Source organism: Patagioenas fasciata, chromosome 3 (genome assembly GCF_037038585.1).
Source record: "Patagioenas fasciata isolate bPatFas1 chromosome 3, bPatFas1.hap1, whole genome shotgun sequence".
Classification (NCBI taxonomy): Eukaryota; Metazoa; Chordata; class Aves; order Columbiformes; family Columbidae; genus Patagioenas; species Patagioenas fasciata.
Window position 1 is genome coordinate 74,223,697 of NC_092522.1, and position 15,743 is coordinate 74,239,439.

Sequence of the window (15,743 nt, forward strand, 5' to 3'; positions counted from 1 at the left end):
GAAAAAGCTTTTGTGTTGAGTGTTAGAAAGGCACTTGACAGAAGAAATAAGAATTCACAATCTCTTTGCAAGCCTAAAGAGGTGAGAGCAAAGAATATTTGTATTTTTGCTGTGGTGTTTTGTTGTTTTCTGTGGGTTGGGGGGCAGGGATTTTTGGTTTTGTGGCTTTTTTTTTCTTTAATATAAGGCACTACCAGGAGCAGATGCTAAAGTGTCATTTCTGGTTTTCAGTTGTAGGTAGTGTGTGTCACCTTTTACACCTTCTTACCTCAAGAGCCTTCTTCAGTTCCCTCGGTCAGACACACGAGCAGTTGCATTGCGTGACCCTGCCCCTGGCAAAGCCAGGGGTTTTCCGTCAGCTGCAGCTGGGACAGGCAGGCCCTTAGTGCCATGATGGGTTAATATTTAACCATCTTGTGAACTCTGGCTTGGTTTTACCGTTCCAGCCTACTGGGAGTGCCTGCTCAGGAAAAGAATTCGTTATGGAAAAGCTATTGAAATTCCCCATTGACCAGCCTCTACTCTCACACAATCCCTAGAGATGTTGGAGAGAGACTTGAAGCTAATGAAGCCCTTCCAAGCATGTAAATGTTTCAGAATGGAGTATACGCTAATCTTCCCTGTGGAAGGAAGATTTTTAAATGTGTTATGTTTCATAAGACTGCCTGTGTTACACTTGGTTTGGATGGTCAGAACAGGCTGATGCAGATGAGTTGGAGTTTGATATACCAGTATGTGAGAAGCAATTCAGAGGAAGAACGTGAGGACAAGCCACTACCACTGTGAAGAATCAGGCAGCCCCCTTTCCTTCCTACACCAGGATTTTGCATCTCCACCACCAGCAGGACAGACTACACCAGTAGGAAGTTCCCTTGCTGATCTGCTGCTACAGTCACTAAAAACTTCTTGTTTCCCAAGCTGAGGTGGAGAAGCTCAAGGCTTTTTATCTTAGCCGCCCTCAGTAGTCACTCAGACGCGAACCATGAACTTCACAGCAGTGACCAGAAACTGTGAGTGACTGGAGAGCTGCTGTGCTGCTTCCATCCCTGTCAGCACCAAGCCACCATAACACAGGGAGGGAAAAGATGCTTAGGGATTTATTTTAAGCCACCTTTTGGAGTTTTGTGGGGTTGGGGGGGGAGGGCGTCTTAGGGATGAAGGCAAGGTGCAAATTGAGACCAAACTTTATTTGGCTAGAACATCTGTGTTAAGATGGGTTTTAATGGCAGCAGAAAGGGGCATGTGCTACCAAGAACCATTTGATGCTTGTAGCATGCTGCAGATGTGCAAAGCATGTGGCAAGAGCATGCAAAAAGATCATTCTCATACAAGCAATGTCATCTGCTGCCTGCTCCCCTTGCAGTGCTGCATTACCTTGATGCCTCATGAGGTGGGGAGGAGAACTGATTACTGAACTCTGCTTGTTTGTGAAGTGACAAGTCAGGCTGATTAGCTGTGTGGGTGGAGTATTGGTTTCAGGCTCATCAGGAGGGCATCCTCATCCTTCTCTCAATTATATGCATCCAGCAGCAGGGTTGGGCACAGAAGTTTGTTCGTGGGCGCTGCTTCTCTAGAGCTTATGGCTAGAAAAGCCGGGCTAAATGGGGCACTGAGAGAATCTTTTTTTAGCCTTTCACACTGGGGCTGTGAATTGCAGCCGCGCAACTGGCACTTTTGCAGAGCGTAAGGAACGCTCCTTCCTCACCCCGCAGGATGTGTGACGAGAGTGGGTGTGCAGTGACGATCAGCCACTGAGTTAAGTAGCAGGCCTGTGTGACTGATTTACAAATACCAGTGTTCTTTATTTACACAGACATGTAAACAACAGAAGGTAAACAACACTGCCCGGCTCGGTCTAACAAACAGGCTGCTGCTGTTTCACTTCGGGACCTGAGGTGTTTTAGACATTTCACAGAAACCGTATTGACAGCAAACACAGGAAGGCTACGAGGTTACCTTGACTCTTTCTTTGCATGGGAATCGCATGCATGGCGCGGCAGCCTGAGGGAACGGCACCACTTGAGGCCACAAAACAAGCGTGCGCGCAAAGACCCCACTAAGAGCTTGCCTCGAGGTTGGATGTGGCTGGAGTCAGCAATCCTTGTGAGTAGTATCACTGCAACTAGTCTGTACTCTGACAGCACTTGCCACCAAAGGATCTGCAAACACTTCGCAAACAGACCACAAATCTTTGTTGCAGCCTTTGCAAATGATCCCCAGTTTACACAAGAGGAAACTGATGGCCTTCGGTTAGCGACTTTACCAGAGCTCAGGTTGTCTCGTTTCCTAACCTTGTGCTTTAAATATAGCACCATCCTTCCTGGACGTATACCGCTTCTTGACATTTTAGGACATGCTTTTGAATTCAAAGTGACGCTCTAAGCACTGCAGGTAGAAGGGCAGCGGACAGTCCCAGTCGCTACCAAAAGCTGTTTTGCTCCAATGACACCTCTGCTGAAAGAGGAGCCAGCCGCTGTGCGACACATTGCACCCATCCCCACACTTCTTCAAGTTTGTCCAAACACAGAATTAAGGGTAACATTAGCTGCAAAACTATTTGAAAACAACTGTGCTGATTTGCTGTCTTGCGAATTTTGCTGCAACAGTAAGCCATACACACACAGTTTTACTTAGTCAAAATATTTCAAATAGGAATGTTACACTAAATTTGCAAGACAGAAAAATATCTAGTGGAAGGATGAGAAGTTCAGGAAGTTTGCTGCTTTGTGCCAAGGAACAGATTTGGTTACAATTTAGCAGCAAAAGCATCAGCCAGGGCTTGGACATGATTTGGTTCTCATTTTGGTTCCACACACACTTCCTGGAAAAGTAAAACCAGACTGAAAGCATTTGGTTTGTTTTTCGTTGTTTCTTTTTCTATTGCAGAGTGATCACTGTGGCTTGAACCCAAAACTGGTTTCAGCCTTTCTACCTTTTTCTAACATGAATAGCAAGCATGCTTAGATCAAATCAAGCATGTATGAATTGCTGCTAAAAAGCAGACGGGAAAGTGGGTTTGAGCACAGCATTTAAATGCTCAGCTGCCTTCTCTTGTGCATGTTATGCTTCAAGTAGTTTTACTTCTTCTGCCCTCCCAATAAGAACTACAGTGATGCCCTGTCTTCAGTTATCATAGGAAAGGAGATGAACCACCACAACTGTAGGACATTTACAGATGCCAGTACAACAGCAGGTAAAATAAAGTCAGAGAAGGAGACCTGTTTTTCTTAAATAGGCATTTCTGCAATCCTTTCAGTCCCCCAGGTGAAAAGGAAACTTAAGAAATTCTCCTTAAATAAAAGCTATGTACAAATTGCACACATTGCAAATGGAGCACTGAGATCAGTCACAGAAAATAAGATGTACAGTCTTCACTGATAACATCTCTCTTGCTATAAACAGCGATAAACAGCATATGCTTTCTTCAGATGTCAGAACCCAGCAAGACTGCAATATTATGTACACAGGGCTTGTTTGCCTTCTGCCTCCTGCGGCAGAGTCCCTCCAAACTCTGTTTTCGCTGCAGTAAAGCTGTGCGGCGCCGATCCTGCGCGCCGCGTCTCCCCTGCTCGGCAGATCACAAGAGAGCTGTCATTGCTGTCTGGCTGATGGGTTTGAGGCAGTCTCTGGGCGTGGAGTAGCCCTCGCTCCCGAGGGCGTTGGGCTGAGGTTTCTGGTAGTCCGTGCTGTAGCTCACGGAGGTCAGAACACCGTTAACTTTGGGTTTGTCGTAGTTTATGACACTCTGGGGTGTCTGATAGTCTCCGTTCCTGGTGTCGGTCTTACAGGAACTAGAGAAACTGCCAGCAGGAAGGGCGTGTTTCTGGGATGAGATGACAGGTATGTTGTAGCCGTTTTCAGAAGGGAAATTATTTTCTCTTGCTACGTGCCGCTCTATGATGGGGGTGGCGTATTCGGGCTCTTGGCTGGTCAGGGGCAGAGCATATTCGTGCCGGTTTGCTCTGTGCGGGCAGTGGTAGTGATTTTCAAACTCTGCACTCCCCCTTCTTCCCTCGTCTTCGGTGTCCATGGGTCTAAAAGTAGATCCTTTCCGTGTTACCGTCCCAGTCCCAATCATGAGAGGCTGCTGATAATCTAAAAGGAAGCATGAACTGCTCAATAAGGCACAGATTATTTTATGTATTCAATACTTATGCTTTGATAAGTATCTTATGATGTTGAAAAGTGACTCAGTTATTGTATCAAACACGAGGTTATCAGGGATGTGAGGAAACATTGCCCCAGCACAGGTCCTGTAACTTGCTTCAGCAAGTGTTGTAGAACATGGCAGAAGCTGTTCCATGGAGGAGTTTCAATCTGACATCCCTTTTCCTACTCCTTCCCTCCCTTTTCCCACATACCCACCCGAATAAATCAACTTCATTTCTGGAGCTTATTCAAAAGCCCTAAAAAAAGAGGGAAGTCAACAAAATATTGTCAATGAACTGGACAAAGAACATTGCATGAAGATGGTAAACAAACAGGAAGCTCTCCAAAACCAGTGTCCCACTTTTGGAATAATTAGAATGCCTGGAGGATTCTTAATGTGCCCTACCAAGTGATGGTTTTATTTAAAAGGCATCTCGCAGTAGCCGACTGACAAGAAGGATGAAGTTAGGCAGAATGGCAGCCAAGGGAGTCAAGGGAAGTGTGAAATGTGCTAAGCCAGCGCAGCACTGCTGCGGGTGCACGAGGCGGGACGAGCCATGGGAGGAGAAGTCGGACCAGCACCGCTGGAAGAACCAGGTGACCACCCTGGTCAAGGGGGACAGCGGGGATGGGCAAATGGTCCAAGCAGGAGCAAGATGAGATGGAGGAAATGTGTCCTCAAGAAGCGAATGTTTGCACCTCTAGTTGAGGCGGATGCCAGGCTGCCATGTACAAAAGAGATCTGGACTAAAAAGGTTTTAAAAAAAAAAAAACAGTAAAACTATTATGAGAAAATTCAGCTTTCTAACTTTCTCGCTTTGGTGCTAGTGACAATCTCTTCCAGATACATACGGTGGCCTGAACAGCTCCAGTAAGTGACACTGCTAAAGTATCAAGTTTTGACGCAGGCGCTAAAGCTCAGTTTCTGTTCTGGCATCGTGGTTCATCTGCCATGAGCGTCGAATTCGATCCCATATGTCCTGTGAATCTGTTTGGCAGTTCCTGGCTGCTTCCCAAACTTCAGCATGTAGGGTGAAGGTGTTATGATATTTCACTAAGTAAGTGGTGCAGCTCTTCCCAGCGCCGTGGCCGCCATCCCCAGCAATCTCCCTTGCTTGGGATGAAACATCTCAACTTGTTCCCAGCTGCCTTTGGGATTTGAAGGGGTGGATTTCTGTGTGGCATGTTAGCCTCTGTGCACGTTGCATATCTGCAATTAAATTATTAAATGGCACACTTCTGGGATGTGTTCCTGTTGTTTTTTTGGGTTTTTTTTTTTGGTGTTTCTTAATTTTTAAGGAGACTGTAGGTGAAATGCTACAGCTGGGGAGCTGCCTGGCCGAACTGGAGAGTTAGGGCTTCTCACACACTGCAGGAGGGGAGGATGGAGAGAGCAGAGGCTCCTCAGACACAGCCGGGGGAGCTGGATAAACCATGAAATGGCTGGTCTCGCTGGCCTTCCCAAACAGACTAAACTAGGCAAGGATAAGATATGCTAAGAGGATGAATTAAAAAAAAATATCCCTTTGGGATGCAAATAGTACTGATGTGGGGATTTGCTCTACCCAAACAGTGACCCGGAGCCAAGTCAGCACAGGAGAGAAGCCCTGTGGTTGTTTTTTTCCTTTTCTGTCATCTACCCACTTCCACTTCAGGGAGCCTTGTCTCCAAAACAGTTCAGGCACCAGGAAGGCTGTGCAGGGATCTCAGCACAACTTCCAGCTGGGCATGAAATCCAACTGCAAACCAACTAAGCAATTTTTCTATTTGCTCAGTAACAAGGGCCATTATATTTTGTTCCATTTCCAGAGACATTTGTGTTTAAATAGAAACACAAAAATTAGTCAGCAAAGCCAAACTATCCTATCTGAGGCACATTCTTGCACTGCATCCATGCCTGACTGCCTTCAGCTGTAACTATTTCAGAGTCAGGAAATCTTTTCCAAAAACTCCAAGAAAAATTTTCAAAAGAGTGGGGTGGGTTTTTGTGTGTGTGTGTGGTTTTTGTTTGTTTGCTTTTTATTTGTTTTGGTTGGTTGGTTGGTTGGTTTGGTTTGTTTTCTTCTGCACTGGTATATTAAGCTGCTTCACTAGAAGTCTGGGATGAACACAGATAAATCTGTTCCTGGGCCTCAGCTTGCGTGAGAGCTGGAGCTTGTAACATTGCTGGCCTGTCTCTCTCCATGTCACCTGCTCTGCCCAAAGAGTAATAAAAACAAGGCACTGTGGGGGAAGCAATTATTACCTGCCATGTCACTGGTGACCAGATCTAGTTTTTGTGGTGTCTCCTTCTCATTATTATAGCTGATGGTAAATTCAGTTGACTGATGTCTGGTGAAGGGCTGCTTGATTTGTTTCCAACAACCTATGACAAAGAAATAAAAACAGAAGGCTTATCAGCAAGTTAAATGCTTATGATCAGAAGACTTATCAGAAAGTTTAGTGTACTCATTGCTGTAAATATATTAAAGCAGTTAAAAAGCAAGACTAAACTAGGTTGCTTGTAAAAAAAGCCCCTAAATTTTGATGGTGAAAGGGAAAAAATTAATCATCAATTGGGATTTCCAAGTGAAAATGAAACCTTACACAGGATTTTCTTGGCAAGAAGGGCTCAAAGTCTGTGGGTCAAACTATACCAGTAAAATACCAGCTTTAAATCAGTTACATGTTTTGTCATTATGTGGCAAAAATAATGCTTAAGATTTCCTTTGTTTTTTTTTTTTTTTTTTTTCAGTAAACAAGTATGGCTTTCATTTCCTTGGTATCTGAGCACCTGCACTCATCAATTAATTTGTTCTCACATCTTTATGAGACAAAAAAGAAAAAATCCACAGTGTCAGGCACTTGCCTGGAGCCTGTGACAGGAGGTCTGTGGAGTGATAGGTTTGCCTCCCAGCTTTCTAAGTCCCCAGCCTGGTTCACAAGGGCTTAGGAGCTTGATTTATGAAGCACACATGCAACAGATGAACTGACTGGGTAAGAGGCTATCTCAAATTTCTTGGGATTTGTCCTCATTAGCAAGTGAGAAAGGATTATGATGTGACCTTGAAAAATCATATTAGCAAATATGGTGTTAAGTACAAATTAATTTTCTAATGAGGGCAAGCTGCAGTGGGTAACAGCATTCCTTTCACTGACGTCAGCACCTGCTGAAGGATGAAATTTTGGAGATGAGCTATTGCAAGGCACTTGTCAGGAGACATGAATTGCCCAGTGGTTTAGTTTTTTATGAAAAGCTGAGATTCAGAAGGATATTCCTCTGTAGAGTTAGCTGGCCAGGATAAACAGCTAAACCCCAACTCCCAAGCTGATGGGAGACCCCACTCTAATGAAGTGTTATTGAGCAAGACAAAGAATATACTTCACTGGGTTTTGCAGGCATCTCCTAAGGCAAAGTCCTCAAGCCAATCCCCTATTCAGATTTCACACATGAAGTGCAATTCAGTATTGTCAGGCATAACAAATACAGTCCCAGGCAGGGAGGGCAGTGAGATGGAAATATTAAAGCCATAAAAAATTATTAGCCCTTTCTCTCTTGGAGATAGGCAATCACCTCTGCTGTGGGAAAAAGAAAAGGAAAGCAGGATTTTTCTGCTAAATAGGTATTTTGGAGGAGGGAAGGAAACAGAGGGCACCTGGGAGCACTCTTACGTGCTAATATATGCACTTTGTATAATAGATCTTTTTCTAATTGCCTTTCTGTCATAGAAACCGAATTATATTGTTTCTCAGGGCACTGTGGAGGATGACACAAGTGGGACTATTGTTTGCCATTTCCCTTGTATGAAGAGGTGAATTTGAATGAGGAAACGTGGATGCTCTTTCATAAGCATTTCATGCTTAATTGCTTAACTCCCTTTCCGTTGGCCCAATGGACAGGACAGGACAAAGTACACGATTCTCTACTAACCTGATTTCTGAGCACTGGATAATCCGTAAGAAAGTCCTTTTGCTTCTCTCCTGCAAGGAGAGGAAAGCATTTATAAATATCTGCACTCAGAGCATTTCAGCTTCACGCCTTAGCTCCAGCAGAGAGAGCCTTTGTGTTTAGTGGCCGAGGACAACACTTCACTTTGAATTTCTGGAGGCTGGAGTCTGCTAGAACATAAGGCATGCAACCCTGGGTTTCGACATTTCTTTTTTCCCCATTTGTATACAAGCTGTGACTGCTGCTGTTCAAATTTCTTGTGTCTGGCACTCATTGATCTGATGTGTCCGTGTCCGCATGTGTCACTCCAGGTTATGTTTTGGGTCTGCTCTTCTAAATTCTTCATCTAGGTTATAGATTTACTGGGAATCCAGGGCAGAGCTGGGTACTGCTAGTGATGAAGCAACATCACCAGAGCATTGCTTATACTTCCAAATCCCCAATGGCTGAAAGGAGCATTTCTCTGTTCTACATGCAAGGGCACATTCTAATGAAGGGACATCTAGCAGGAACCATAGTTAGCAATGCTTCTTCCAGCCCTCTGACTTCTGAAATGAAGAGGCTGAGTTCTAGCTGCTTTCAGCCCACTACCTTAAGTGCTCTAACTTAAGGGACTGGGAAGCAGAAATATAATGGGAGGAAAATGATCCAGAGAGATAGCTCAAATCCTCCCTTCACTGAAATTTTACTTGGCTGTGGTGTGGAAACTGTTCTGTCTTTGATGCTTTACAACTTGGTATTTGTGGGTATATGTAGGCTGAAGAGAACAGCCAGTGACATTGGGCTGTAAATTGGCGTGTGCAGTTCTGACCCGCTTCCCCTTAGTTTTGGTCGAAGTAAGGGAGATGTACAATGAGAAATACAATTTATAGAGACACAGTGTGAGTTCTACTTAAAAGGAAGACTGCCGAACAGCATGGATTTCCAGCTCCCTGGTAAAGAAGCTCTGGAAAGAGGGCATGTAGGTGGACAGGCTAGCTAGGTAGCCACAAATGCCTCCTATGACAAAACCCAGTATCTTACTTGCGTAGAGCTGCACAGATACAAATTCCAGAGAACAGGAACAGACACAGCACGATGAGGATGGGGACAATTATAGCTGTAAGCTTTAAGCCTGCATGAGAAAAAAAAAGGATACAAGTTTAAAAGGCAAATTACTCTGAAGCTGCTAATTTTTACTACAGAGAATACAGTGAAAGGCAGATATTCTTGCAGGAATGCTTCTTGCAAGAGAGCATGAAAACTATAAAACTGCAAGACTACTCCTCAGCCATACTTGGTTGCCATGTACCTATGTGGAACAGTGTCGAGACAAAAGAGTTAAATATACTTTCTCAAGGCTGACACTTGACTTAACATCCATATGCATCCTTACAAAGAGCAGCTCTTTCTTACTACACAGTAGGTAACTTTTAAAAAGTCACTTACACTCTGTTTTTAGTTGCTTATAGAACTGCCAAATGAAGCTGCAGCTTTACGTGCCGAGTATCTGGCTCATGCTGAACTGGCTGAAACATTTCAGCCAAAATATTTCAAAGATTTCCACGAGCAGAGCTAGGGAGGAACCTGTTTAGCCACTGTTAAATTCTAACACATGGTTTAGAGCAGGGATTTGAAAATTAGCAGTGGGGTAGCTCTTATGTCAGGAATGTGCTATTTGCTATTCCTACAGACACTTACCAGGCTGTGAGAATAATGTAGTACACCTGTCCACAAGGTATTTACAATTTACCAGATGAAATCTCAGTAGATTTCATTTTCAGTGAACATGGATACAATTTACCCATTCTGCTGCACAGATAAACTGAGCTTGCTCTTGGCAAGAGTAATGCAATTTCAGAAAAGCATTCTTCTTACAGTGATCACTTCTTACAACCAGTTTGTTTATAGAGACATTCCTGCAACTATCAGCTACCTAATGGGTAGCAGTGTTTGGTGTAGTGGCTCTGGTAATTCCTGCCTGGATATAGGTCCACCAAACAGTCCATATAAGCAACGAATTTTGTTTGTTTGCTTTTTTTTAAGATCTGAGAATTTAGCTTCACAACATTAAAGGATGAAGACTGCAAATTCAGGGAGAAGTACGCCAATTAAGGTTGTCTGCATCCCCATGAATACAGGCATTATGGAAGAGTGTTTAATTATGCAACTGTGCACTACTGAATGCTGTAACGAGCTGGGGACCTGCTCTGGGAGGAGTCATGGTTGTGTAGAGAGAAGATAACATTTCTGTGATTACAGGTATTACAATAATTACAAAATATTGGAAGAAGGTGAGGAGGAGCTCCTCCAAAAAATGCTGATGAGTGCTCACTATAGTCCCTCGAGCCACCTACCAAGCATGACAAATTTGACAGGGAAACCAAAGCCTGATGTTTCACATATCAAGAAAGATTAAGGCTTTCAATCTCTTTCTGTGCTTAAGACAAAAGAAACTTATGCTCCTCCCTCTTCTGTTGTTACCCTTTATTAAAGTCTGATGGGAAAATAGAAGTTTTGCTTTATGAGAAAGTTTGAAGGTTACTTAGTCTGGGCTGAAGACATGATGCATCCTAGGGAAAATGCAGTGCTAGGTGGTGTTACCCAAGTTAGTCTCTTCTGATGGGATGGGCTCCGTAACGGTCCTGTCTTCTTTTCCTAAGGAGGTTTCTGTGCTTTGACTTGGTTTCTGCCACATAGAATGTGTAAACGAACTATTAGCTGCAAAAGAGAAAGGGGTGTCAGTAGCACCATGGTGGCACAGGAGGCTTTGGAGGCACCGTGCCTGGGGAGCGCTGCTTACCCCATACCTTGCATTATTCGACAACCCATCAGCTCGAGCTTCAATGCTATTCTTTGGTTCCAAGTTTGAGGAACAATTCGCACATAACGGGCCACTATTGGAGGGATGAAGTTATTGCGTACTATGTCACCAGGGTCGGAGTTGCCTTGGAATACCTGCAATGAAATGAAATGAAAGTGTGTTGTTTGTTGCATTTAAAAAGTCTCTTTCTTCAAAGTGCCCCTGACATCCAACTTGAAACGTTTTCGTTATTCTAAAACTAAAATATGTTGATAATGTGGGATGCAGGCACAAGATTTGTGGAATTGAGACCCCTGGAAAGAAATAATCTTTTTAGTTATGACAGATGATCGCATTTTACTGTTAGCTCAGAGAAGAAAGATTATCACTCTGTTTCAATTCTGTGTAATTTCTAGTTAATGTAGGCTGGTATAATGCTAGTTTTTGATTTAATAGCACTGCAGCACCCTTACTTGGGCAAAAGGGGATAAAAATATGAAAAGAAAAATGGAATTGAAATATTTCTAGACATTTTAGTAAAATGGTCAGTTTTCTGTATCAAGTTTGAAGAGTGACTATTAACTATGTGGTTGTGTCTCCTTTTCCCATACTTAGACATTATTTCCCAGAATCAGTTCAGCCTATGTGCAGAACAGTAATCCTTGCAAAATTATTTCTCAGTGATGCTTTGCCATGATGTAGGAGGAGTTAGAATCCTGATGAGATAGGGAGGTGAGGTCAGCATATCTTAAATAAAATGCCAGGCCACATGGGGTTCTGATGGGACAGGTTTTGTCATGCACCCTAGCTGAAACTGAGATCATATACAATACTTCCGTAAGATTATTTGTAAATAACAAGTCATTGTGGAAAACTGCAAGCCAGCAGACTTTAAACAGCCATCCTTCACAGTTCAGCCACTACTAGGCTGATTTTTCACTTTTTGGGCCAACGCCTCCCCTAAGTTGAATGTTTAAAAAATTGTAAACCAGTTAATGTTGTGCAGTGAAATTCCTTTCCATACAAGCTAGAGAAATGAGAGCTAGTAGGAAATTTGTTAACAGTTCTACCAAATTATTAAGAACTGCCTTCAGGAGTGAGAACCACGTAGAGCCTTATCCTTAGGAAAACTGAGCTCCCTTGGAAATTATGAGCGAAGGTGTGACTTTGGGAGCTGTGGGGGTAGGGAGGACTTTGTGTGGGTTTTTTTGTTTGGAAGGAAACATGAGGTTTTCAGGGGAAACTTATCAGACAAACCTGTGCAGCACATCCTTTTTCTGCAGAAACTAGTTGCGCTGCTGTTATCTGTTCATTGTTAAAGTCACTCAGAGTCTGTGAAAGCTATTGTGTGGACAGGTATTGTGGTGTAATAACATCTATTTTAAGTTCAGTTGCATCGATTCCTAACAGATGTAGGCTGTGCCTACAGACTTGTGTCGGTAGAGTCCCACCAGCTGGGGGTGGGGAGCAGTGCAGTCCGTGGTCACCGTAACAGCCCCAGCAGAAGCTTGATCCACTGGTGCAGCCTCACCAGCAGCCCTGTGCTTTGAGCAGTCTATTGTTTCAATTGCTGGAGGGGTAGGTTGGCTGTCCTGGTGCATCTGAAGGTGGATCTCAGGTTTGCCGGTGCCACGCCAACCAATACTTCTGCACTGGTACAGCGGTCCTAGCATGGGCAAGCACTGAGCTGAGCTAAAGACTTGCCCAAACAGCCTGTTGTACAGCTTTAATTACACAATTTGTTAAAAAGAAGAATACAGACATACACATACCTCCTTGTGTGTGCCTCACAACTTCAGCAAACCCTGGATAACTTCCTTGTCTCAACAAGCTCTCTATCTGCTCCATGGCTGTAAATTACATTGGTGAAGACAAACCAAGTCTAGACAGGTTTGAAACTCCTAATCTTCCTTGACAGTGAAAGCCTGCCCTTCAACGTCAAGGCAGCGTACGCATGGTTGTTCTGTGTTTTCCTGCCCCTCCTGCTTTCCCTTACCTTTTCTTCATTGCTCAGAATCCCTTTGTAAGTTCTCCATTTCGAGTTGTTATTTTTGTAGTTCATTGTAAATGTCTTTACGTAAAAGTTTAAATTTGGTGTAGTGGAGCCAGAGCCAGTGGTCTTAATCCCTTTTAACAAAACGCAAAATACATTTTCATGTGTTAGGTGTCTTTTTTAAAGGAACATTTTCAAATGCAAACACAGAAGCAAAAACTATTTGGAGAATTTTGCCTTCAAATTCTTCGTTCATTTTTTCAAACTATGTTGGAATTCTGGGGTGGTTACTGAGTTTAAAAGTTGGGTGAAGAAAACTCCAAAAATTACTCCAAAAGTGGTAATTGCTTTTTGATATTATGGTCCATATCATCAGTCTTTGCATCTTCAGCAGCAACTGTAATTTACATTTCTACAACTAAACCAGGAGCTGGAAACAGGAGTATTTTTCACCTGGGCCATTATTTCAAAGGCTAGGATTTTAACATTTTTTTTAATATTGATTCCAGAGCTGCATCATATAATAGGTTCTAAGCAACCGTTTATCATCCATTCAGACTCTACAGGTCCCTGTGTAAATATTTTGTTCTGAACCTACAGTGTGTTAAGATCAGGCATGCATGACAGTTGAGTCCGATCCTATATCCCTATAGGAGACCAGTCCTATAAATAGCCATAATTTCTTAAATATGAAAATAGTATTCCTCAATGCAGAACATTTCATTACATTTAATGAAAGAAACACTGCATTAGTCCATTATTAGCTTTTCAACTGCACTTAGTTTCTTTTCTAGCTGAAACCCCAGCTTCTAATAACCAGACAGTGACATACCTGTTATTCTCTTCTTCTCTCCCAAGTCTATCTCCAACCATTCACGATTGCTGCTGTGGTTAGAGGCCCAAGACAAACCCGGAACATGAAGCCAAGCCTTGCCAGGAGACCACTGGAAGAGCTGCCCAAATTCGTTGGTCTCCTCCCAGTAGGAAGATGCAGTAACCTGGCTCTTGGAGAGGAATCCCTCTTCCAGACTGAGAGATTTATTGCAGCCTAGGAGTCCCCACACACACAGACAGAAGGAGTTATTTTGCATTTTCACAGCATATTCTTATATTAGGCTAGAAACTTATGAAGACCACCCACAACAGCAAAGTCAGATGTTGCTTAATCTAGTGCTAGCCTGATGCTATCCATTAGCGGTGGTGTTTGCCAGTCAATTTGTAGTGGATGATCCAGTACCAGAGCACTGCAGTCCCTCTCCTTTACCAATTTTGATCCTACATACATGACACACCTGCTGACTACCTCTGCTATTTTCCCCTTGCCATTTTGTTTTTTAACCTCTGCAGTTTAGCCTCAGTCATGTGAAGGCTTCTTATGTTTCAGAAGGAAAATTTAAAAATACAATATTTATGTTTCGAGATTGGCATTAATTATTTTTTTCTGTACCAAACATTTCTCAGATGAAGGCACTGTACTGAAAGGAACACTTTACTGTAAATATTTCATGATTCTCACCTGCAATTAGAGCTAGGAAAGTTACTCACTAGAGAAGCTCCTTGATACTGCTGCCAAGAGGTGATATCACAAAGATAATAGCTGCAGGTTAAATATTACAAACTCCACCAAAGAACCCGCAAAATTTCTGCACATCAAGGTTCTTCAGAGAAAAGAGGCCAGTGGAGTAAGGTTTCAATGAAGTTAAAAATAATTCTCTGGCAATTTCAAAGGCCTACACATGCTCTACAGTTTTCAGTGGAATAGTAAATGATTGTATCTATCTCAGATGACTGAAATATAACTCAAATGAATAAGAGCGAACTTTTCCCCCCTCTTTGCTATGTTCTTTGCAAATGAACAGCTTGACAGATTAAAGACGCTTTTGCATCTTGGAAAGCCATAAACAAAAACCCGTTCTGTATCAGTGCAATGTAAATATATTTTCATTCCTCTCTGTGTTTTTGTCCTCTTCTTGTATAATGAAGATGGGATTTATAAATGTCTGAAGAAAAACTGCTTTCATTTTCTGCCGCCTAAAGTGCATAAAAACAGGATTATCTGATTGCCATTTTTCATATGCTGGCACAAGAAATGTAACAGCAGAATGCTATTTCTGTTTCTCGTCTATGTGCATATGACCTATTCCTATTCTGCATTTTTTTCCTAGCTCGCTTCATGTATCTTCAATTTTTTTACTCAACTTGCCAATTTAAAAAAAATTGCTGTCCTAAAATATCCTTCCTAGACACTGCCTGACATTCTCCTGATTACTTTTCGAAAGTTTTACAGAAAATACTTAAATAAAAAGGTAAAATTTGAATAGCTAAAAGCCATTATTCTTACCATTTGAAGTAAATATAAACCGCTTATCCGACAGCGATCCTCTGTAAGAAAAGAAAAAGGCAATTCAGAAGGCGGTTACAGGAATGCCAAGGTACAGTTTCAGAATCACTGTTTATCTAGCAAAATATCTCTGGCTGGGTAGCTGCTTACTTTGTTGGCTGGTTGTCTACCCCAGAAAGAGTGCTCTTGGGCATCTCTCACCATGACCGAATCGAGATAGTTATTTTTAATGGTTTTGAGCGTTTCTTTTGATTTAAAGTGGTGAATGGAGTTAAATCGAGTTGGTGGCCAGTCACAAGTGGTGTTCCCTAGGGCACAGTATTGGGGCCAGTTCTGTTTAATATCTTTATCAGTTATCTGGATCAATGGCCTGAGGCCAGTTGTTTAAGGTTCAACAAGTCCAAGTGCTGGGTCCTGCACTTGGGTCACAACAACCCCAGGTAGCGCTACAGGCTCTGGGAAGAGTGGCTGAAAAACTGCTTGGCAGAAAAGGATCTGAGGGTGTTGACTAACAGCTGGCTAAACATGAGCCAGCAGTGTGCCAAGGTGC

At 42.8% G+C, this 15,743-nt stretch overlaps 1 protein-coding gene across 2 annotated transcripts in view; it reads right to left on the reverse strand.

Moving 5' to 3' along the window:
• Nucleotides 1–1,781: 1,781 nt before the first annotated feature.
• DCBLD1 (discoidin, CUB and LCCL domain containing 1) overlaps nt 1,782–15,743 on the reverse strand; it is a 49,626-nt gene continuing 35,664 nt past the window's right edge. The window contains exons 7-15 of one of the 2 annotated variants that reach the window (XM_065835170.2): nt 15,194–15,234; nt 13,685–13,900; nt 12,856–12,986; nt 10,867–11,014; nt 10,661–10,777; nt 9,101–9,191; nt 8,060–8,109; nt 6,395–6,514; nt 1,782–4,095 (exon numbers count right to left, since the gene is read on the reverse strand). In XM_065835170.2, the coding sequence (XP_065691242.2) occupies nt 3,578–4,095; nt 6,395–6,514; nt 8,060–8,109; nt 9,101–9,191; nt 10,661–10,777; nt 10,867–11,014; nt 12,856–12,986; nt 13,685–13,900; nt 15,194–15,234 (1,432 nt within the window). In that variant the 3' untranslated portion in view covers nt 1,782–3,577. The remainder of the gene's footprint in view (nt 4,096–6,394; nt 6,515–8,059; nt 8,110–9,100; nt 9,192–10,660; nt 10,778–10,866; nt 11,015–12,855; nt 12,987–13,684; nt 13,901–15,193; nt 15,235–15,743) is intronic. The other variant, XM_071806606.1, reaches the window with a different exon arrangement.